This window comes from Marmota monax, unplaced genomic scaffold, assembly GCF_021218885.2.
Source record: "Marmota monax isolate L192 unplaced genomic scaffold, Marmota_monax_Labrador192_F-V1.1 WCK01_AAM20220418_F8-fsc00036, whole genome shotgun sequence".
In the NCBI taxonomy this organism is placed as follows: Eukaryota; Metazoa; Chordata; class Mammalia; order Rodentia; family Sciuridae; genus Marmota; species Marmota monax.
In genome coordinates, this window is record NW_026694491.1 from 4350804 (window position 1) to 4358998 (window position 8195).

The window sequence follows — 8195 nt, forward strand, 5'->3', positions numbered from 1 at the left end:
ACGATGTTTCAAGTTCAGCTATAATATGTGCATTATTTAGCTTACATTGATACAGAATTAACACTGTTTTATTAAATAATAGTCTATATTAAGAAAATGTTTAACTTTACACGTTAAGTGGCTCAAAAACTTTGCTTTAAAAGGTCCGTTAATATATAACAAGAAAAGGGCTGAAATTCACTTTCATAAAAAATTCTGAAGTATATAAATAATTATCCCTTATAGAAAAAAAATAGCATTGGGCTTATAGAAGAAAACCAACTTGGAATATAAAGTTTGGTGGCTTTTTAAAGCATTAGTTCTGTGAATCAACTTTCAACTATTTCAACATTTGAGCTATGCATGTAAATATCTGCATATAAATAGTTCACAAGTCAAGCTGAAAAACAAAAACAAGTCTTTATTGTCTAGAAATATATATAAAGAAATCCCCATGAAAGGTGCTATTCTCTCATCTCCCCATCTTCTTCCTCTTCTTCAACACCTCTGATATAAAGGACATTATTACACCTGTAAATAGAAACAGTTCATTTAGTCATTTCAACCAAAAATTGTATGATCTGAAATACTGTTGCTAGATTTTTTCATTATGAAAATACTGCATGCTAAATTTACTTACTATGATTCTTGCTCTTAAAAAAAAAAAAAAAAAAGTTTCACTTAGATTTGTTAAAAAGCCTGCTTAATTATGGTACTTATTTTTTTACCATGTGTTTGTCTTAATGACATTTTCATAAAATAATTACTAGAATTTGGAGGCTTGCTAGTACTAGAAAATGAGTACACCAAAAATCTTTTAGCAACCAGACTTAACTAAAATTCAAAACTAAGTTCCTGCAACTAAAGTCAATGAAAAAGATTACATCTATGAGCCAGTAAATGTAATATTAACACTAGAAAAAACTTGAGGATGAATAGCTCTGAAGTATTTAAATCTTACCTTTGACAAATTTTAACAATATCAAAGTCTAGTTGTAGAATATTATGTTAAATTAAGTGATTAAAACAAAGTAATTCAAATTGAGGTGCTAATTCTAATGCTCACCACCAACTCCTTACATATACTACTGCTGTTTATTACCTTATTAAAACTTCACCAAGATGTCCAGACAATGCTCCATCTATGTACTCTTCTGTATTTGCAAGCTTTAAATAAAAAGAAATATATTAGTTTAGTTGCATAGGAGGAAAACACTGTAACACACCTAATACTGGTGAGAGAACTTATTAACTGAGACCTTTCTATGCCAACAACTCAAATTTACCTATAATTAATAATTAGAAGATGGCCTTTTTATCACTACTGTACTTTTTGGTTTCTCTATAAACAGTCAATAAAATTAACATTCATGAATGTGGAACTAATATGTAATAAAGCTTGTTTCAACAGAAGTTGTTAAAACTTTCAAGTTATGTAGTATTTCTTCCTATTTCTTTCTTTCTATTAAATATCAAAAGAGTATAATCAAAGAAGGCACTCTCCAATTTATAAGTTGTAATTTATAAGTTTTCAGAAAATTCAGTTCTAAAGTAGCAGACATTAACTTTTCTCAGAGTAATAACATTATAAATCATACTGAGATGTTCAAATGGGTATACAAATGCTGTGGTTAATATAATCAAAGAATTGAGTAAGAATTTTGAAAATAATTTATTTACTAGTAAACAGGGAAAAACAAGTTGTTGAGATTAAAGAGTTGAATTAGGAATGACCTTTGCAGTTATTTCAGGGAACTCATATTTCTAATTTTAAATCAAAATTTTTAGATTTTTTTTTCTACTTATAGGTTATATACTTCACTTGTAATTAAAAAAAAAAAAAAAATCACCACCAGGGCCAACTAAAGCTCACAAAAGGAATAAGAACAGAGAGAAGTAGTTTCCTCTACAAGTGGGCAAGGGAAAGAAAAATAGGGTTTTAAGAGAATATGTAACAAGGGATTTAAGACATTTTAATGAAGTAATCCTATTGCTAGATATTACTGCCTCTCTTGTAGAAAACAAAAAGCAACAAATAACCCCCTGTACTCAGAGAATATGGTTTCATTTGAACCATATGGCTGTTGAGACAATTCATTTACACATAACAGTTATCAGAAATAATTAAGAGCTCTGGGTATGGTGGCACCTGCCTGTAATCCCAGAGGATGGGGAAGCAGGAGGATCGTGAGTTCAAAGCAAGCCTCAACAAAAGCACAGTGCTAAGCAACTTAGTGAGATGTTGTCTCTAAATAAAATATAAAATAGGGTTGGGGATGTGGTTCAGTGGTCGAGTGCCCCTGAGTTCAATCCCTAGTACCCTCCCCCCAAAATATTGAGAGCAATTTTTTAAAAAGATGATTATTTTTAGCATATTCTCCAACATTTAGTTTCTATATTACACAACAATGCTCCAAAGGCTTTTCATCATTTAGTAAATTCAAAGCTCTTACCGCTGCTTACAAGGCTCTCCATTGCTACTATTCCAACCTAACTTTCTTTCTCTGCTCTGACATTATTACTGTACTTTGAATACAACAAACACACCCTTGCCCACAGGAGATTTGCTCTTGGCTCAAACTGGGATGCTCTTTCCCTAGCTATTTGAGTTGCTAATTCTGATCTTGGCTTCATTCACTTCCCCAGAGACACTATCCTATCTAACATGGCATGCTCTGTCACCCTTTTTCTGCTTTTTCTTTATAGTGTCTATAATACCTGATATTATATTACATTATCATCTCTCACCACTAAAACAAACTTTTCAGAATAGGGACTTTGTTTTATTTATTGGTTCATTTACAATATCAGAAAAATAATGGGTACTCAATAAAATTTTTAGTGAGTGAATAAACTCAAAAGCTGATATCAACATGGTTCAGATTCATGTTTCTAGCAGGCTTACTAGGAAGCTACATTAAGTCCAAGACCAAATATTAAATGATGATATTATTTATTCTTCTTTTCTAATGAGTATAGTTTCCGTAACATAAAACACTCTTTTAAATTGTACAACTCAGTTGTTTTCGGTATATTCACAAAGTTGTGCAACAAACATCACTAATTCCAGAATGTTTCATTATAATGGGTATGCTTTTTGGACTTTTCTATAGCTTTGGTAAATGACTTCCGTTTCAAGAGTTTTCCAGACCAAATCATGCCCTATAAGAACTCTGAGGCTCTTACCATCACCTATTCAGATGGTATACGTTTAAGGAAAACCTTAGCTCTGCCTACCTAAGTACTCCTGCTAGGACTATTTATAAGAATAGAATACTTAGGGTTGGGGATGTGGCTTAGTACTTAGACTCACCACATCTAAGAAACATTCAAAAACCTTGTTGGAAACTACAGCTAAATAACATGACCAAAAATAAAAAATAATTAAGATGGGCAAAAGACACAATTAGGCATTTCTCCAAGGATAAACAAAGGCCAATAAACAAATGAAAAAGTGCCCAAAAAGAAATGCAAATCATAATGATAAATCATTTCATATCCATTAAGATAGCTATAGATGAACACACACATATATATATATACATATAAATGTACATATACAAATATGCATATTAGTGTATACACACACACACAAAATAAACCTCATAAAATTAATAGGTGGCAAGGATATGGATAAACTCAAACCCCTATACAGAGCTGATAAGAATGCAAAACCATGCATGCAGCTGCTGTGGAAAACAATATGGTAATTCCTCTAGAAATTAAACATAAATTCCACTTCTGGATGTGTACCCAAAAAAACAAGACTTGAACAGATATTTATACATCCAGTTCACAGTTCAAAACAGCTAAAGGTGAAAATATCCGAGGTATCCATCTATAGGTCAGAGAATTAAAATGTGATATATCCATACAGTGGACTATTAGTCACAAAAAATGTATTAAGCTAAATGAAACAAGCCAAACAGAAAATGACAAATACTTTTGTCCCTTGGAATCTACAGAGGTGGTTCCAGAATCCACCTGCCACAGATCTGAGGATGCCTAAGTCCCATACATAAGCTTAGAATTTGCATATAACATGCATATCCTCCATATATTCTGCATATCTTACATATACCTTAAGTCACCTCCAGATTACTTATAATACCTCACACAATGTAAATAGTTATTATACTCTGTTTTTTTGTGGAATAATGACAAGGAAAAATGTCTGTACATAATCAGTACAGACTCAATTTTCCCCTAAAATATGTTCAATCTGCAGTTGACTGAATCTGCAAACATAGATATGGAACCCAGAGATACAGAGGGCTGACTAAATTGTATAAAGACAGTGGTTAGCAGGGGCTGGGCAGGGGGACAGAGGAATGACGGGTTATTTTTTTAACGGGTATAGATGAAAAAGTCCTAGATATAGATGATGGTGATAGCTATATAACAATGAATGTATTTAATGCCACTTGATTATATATTTGAAAATGCTTTAAATGGCTAATTTCTAATATATATTTTACTGCAATTAAAAAATTAATTGGGGTTGTGGCTCAGTGGTAGAGTACTTGCTTAGCATGTGAGAAGCACTAGGTTAGATTCTCAGCACTGCATACAAGTAAATGAATAAAATAATGGTCCATCAACAGCTAAAAAAATATTTTAAAAAAATTAAATTACAAAAAAACCCCAAAAAAACAAAACCCTGGTTAAATCATTTATGGAAAATAATTTAACAGACAAGTATTCAGGTTATCAATTCCCCTGGCTGATCTATATTTTCAATGAAGAAGTGCTTTTATTGGTTTACTTTGGTGTTGTGCCTTTAGCCCTTATTAAAAGATTCAAGAATTTCACTTTAAAATTTTATTTCAGAGCTGAAAAATTTTGCTTCCTAAAGTAAACTAGTGTGCTTCCCTAATAGTATTGATTCAAATATCAAAGTGCTTCTCACTTTGTAACTATTAAGAGTAAAATCTGTGGCTGAATTTTGATTTAATCCCATGTCTTTCACCTAGTATATCACAGACATTCTCCCTAACCTTTATTTTATTCTTGAATTTTGCTTATGTTTGTCGACTTAATTGTAAGTACTCTTATTAGTCACATCAGAAATAAGGCAAAGAAATTTAGAAACTTCTTGAGAAATAAGGCAAAGAAAATTATAAATAAAATTTTATGAACTTTATAACTCTTTAGCTTACCTGCATGTTCATATAGCCATCTACAGATACCAGGTAGCCCTTGTATTCCATTCCCCACTTGAGTTTCACCATCACTGGCTTTCCTGTTAATCCATTGAGGAAAGGTTTGGGATTGAGGGGTAAACTCTGTGCAAAGAACAACAACAAAAAAAAGATTTAACTGATTCTTTTCCCTTAGCTCAGCTTCCATCATCTACTCTACAAATTATCAATATTTCATATATCCACATGAAGCAGACTCTTGAATTCCTATTTTCATTTGTATTTATTGAAAAGCATAAGGAAAATTTAAATATCCAGTTAGCCAATTTCACCTTCAAATCATCAAATAAAAATATTCATTAGGTGCTTAAGAAACAATGAATACCTGCAATATTCCTGTTCCAAGCTCTAAAGAAACAAAGTAACAGCACTAAACACACACAAAGACAGAGTCCCTGCCCTCTTGGGGGGGGGGGTGGTGGTGGTAAAGATAAACAGTTATATTGCATATTGCAATGTGCCCTACATATACATAAATCATTCATAAATTTATATATATTGCAATACTGCAATGTTGTGCACAAGGGTACCAAACCAATCCAGGGATGAAAAGAAATGTAAAGGGTGCCCAGAATAAGTTATGAGGTTATTTCCAGGGGGAAAAAGTCCTGTTCCAGACAAGGAAGGCCACCTTTGTAAAAGTAGGGAAGTCAAACAAGCTAATCTCAAGAAGACATAAGAATATGGTATTGTCAGTGAAAGCTCCCAATACAAGACTTCAGAAGAAAGCGAGGGGGCAGATTGTGCTTGATAGCCTTTCACTTTAATTCTGAGAGCTAATTTGACTTTCTATCTTTAGTAGTGTTTCTTAATGCAATCGCTTTAAAGTTCACTTATTCTACAAACCACTAGTACTCCCAGTGACCTCAGACAGCATCTCATCATTTTATCCATCATCTCCATAAAACCTAGCTCCTAAACCCCTCAGGTTCAGCGTGATCTCAGAGGACCTGCGCAGTAACCTACTAAAGGGTCTCCAATTTAATATTCATGAAGTCAGTATTTTAAAAGCATATATCAAACAATGTATCTCTGTTTAAAATGCTTCAATGACTTCCAATTGCTCTCGGAGTGGAATCCAACCTCTTAATATAATCTTATTCTTGTTGTTAATGGTAGCTTTCTGTCAGTTCTTCTACTTGGTCAAGCTTGCATTCAGGCCGTAGTGCCTATGCTCCTTTTCCCTGTGCTTGGCACACTCTTCCTCCTGCTATCCAGGTTAAATTTCACCTTCTAAGGAGGCCACTCCTGACCAGCCAATGTAACCACTCAAAGCATTCTGTCTGCTTCCTTCTTAGCGCTTACTTTAACTGCAACTATATTTTTCTGCACAGACTGGGATTCCCAGTATCAAGGAATGAAAGCGGATTCCGGGGTATTGCAGGTGAGAAGTAAAAACCCGCTTCCGTTTTACCGGGACCCTGTAATCCCAACCAACCAGAATAGCTCACACCGGGATGCAAAGGGGCAGGAGGAGGCAGGGGATCTCGTGGGGGAAGGGCATAGGAAGGAGGGCGTGCATCTGCACCCCAGAGCAGGGAGAAAAAGCGGGCAACCCGGTGCGCGGAGCCTCACGCGGATGAATGGAAAGCGCGCGAAGCACCACCAGGCCCGGCGAGGCTGATCGCCCTCCCTCTCGGGCAGTTTTCTTGCTCCTTACCATCGCGAATACCGGCGAATGCTGCTGGCGACTCGCCGCCGACCCAGCTGTAACCCGTCCCTCGTGACTGGAGCAGCTAACCGAGTGCCCGAACCACGGAGCTCCGGGAGAAATGGCCGCCAAATAGCATCGCAACCTTTCACCTCTCACCACGGTCCTCCCGGCTGCTCTGATTGGACGAAAAGAAATGCGTGCTGATTGGAGGAGGTGGCGGGGGCAGTGTCTCCTAGCAACCTGCGGCGAGGCGTCGGTGGCCGGTGGAGAGCCGAGTGGAATTCTGCAGGGCTGGGTCCTGGAGACCGCTGGGCGTTCGCGTTGGCGACCCTGCCTGGAGTGGGCGGCTGGGAGGTGCTGTGCTCCCCGTGGAGCGGACGTGATCTCTCGTCAGCTGAGCTAATGACGGCTTACTCTGTCCTTTTACCACCGAGAGCTAGTTCCGGGCTCGCAGTTCCTTCTTTATCTCCCCCAGAATCCGTGTGTTGCGGGGCGCCTCTGCCACGGCCCTCCGTCTCCCCGAAAGTTCTCCACACTAGAATGCCCATTTGGCCATTTTTAAGGTGGGAGGAGCAAGACTAGAAAAGCGGAGGTGAGACGCACCGAGGAGGGTCGGGCACTGTCTTGGTTGTAGACGAGTCTAGAACGCGGTGTGACTGGCTCCTGGTGGTTCTTTTGCGTCGCCAGCTGAGAGCCGGCTCGGTCTGTGGACCTGCGTTTGTAATTAAGGACCTGGGGAATATTGCACTACCAGGAGTAAGGTATCAATTACTTTTGTCTTTCCCATAATCTTAGTGTTTCGGGCAATTGACTCACTTGATCTGAAACGCAGTGCCATTCTTGGAGAACGCTGCCTTGGGGGACTATCGCTTTTTTGCATCTTTAAGGAGATAGATTTAGCAGTGAGCCGTCAGTGTTTTTTCCCCGAGGCATTACAGAGCAGAAAGAGTTTGGAGGCAACGTGTTGGGTAGTGTCCTAACCCCCTGAGGTTTTGTTCCTCAGCTGTATCCTGGCTCTAAAAAGTAATGCCATCCTTAAAGTGTTGTGAAAATTAGATAATGTAAAGGTGATTAAAACTGCTGGGCTAAGGGCTCAGTAGGTGTTGTTATTTTAGTATTGTCCGTATTAATTTTGAAGAAGACTGACAAGACACAGTAATTTTTAGTCTACACCAGTTTTTGAAAATGTTTACCCCAAGGTTCAGTGGATTTTTCTCTTAGTGTCAGTCATTCATAAATCTTCAGCCTTTTTATGGATTTTAGTGCCTACTCTTCCACAACAGTTTGGAAACCTTTCTGAGGAAAAGGGAACCAAAACATGTTCTCCCATGTTCTGTTAGGATGTTTCATGTAATTTATCG

At 37.1% G+C, this 8195-nt stretch overlaps 1 protein-coding gene across 1 annotated transcript; it reads right to left on the reverse strand.

Annotated features, from left to right (window-relative positions):
• Positions 1–380: 380 nt before the first annotated feature.
• Snrpf (small nuclear ribonucleoprotein polypeptide F) lies at positions 381–7714 on the reverse strand. The gene is made up of 6 exons (XM_046419278.1): positions 7607–7714; positions 7438–7566; positions 6841–7218; positions 5139–5264; positions 1082–1146; positions 381–510 (listed from the first exon to the last, which is right to left on the reverse strand). The coding sequence occupies exons 1-6, from the start codon at positions 7712–7714 to the stop codon at positions 444–446; spliced, it is 873 nt and encodes a 290-aa protein (XP_046275234.1). The 3' UTR covers positions 381–443.
• Between the last annotated feature and the right edge of the window lie 481 nt (positions 7715–8195).

What these genes read in the sequence shown, in the direction of transcription:
- Snrpf (XM_046419278.1), bottom strand. Translation starts at nt 7,714, where the DNA reads ATGCAAAAAAGCGATAGTCCCCCAAGGCAGCGTTCTCCAAGAATGGCA. An exon ending in ACAGTGCCCGACCCTCCTCG is followed by an intron (nt 7,219 to 7,437) that starts GTGCGTCTCACC and finishes AGCTGACGAGAG; the next exon opens with ATCACGTCCGCTCCACGGGG. An exon ending in CTTGGTGAAGTTTTAATAAG is followed by an intron (nt 511 to 1,081) that starts GTAATAAACAGC and finishes TTCTATTTACAG; the next exon opens with GTGTAATAATGTCCTTTATA.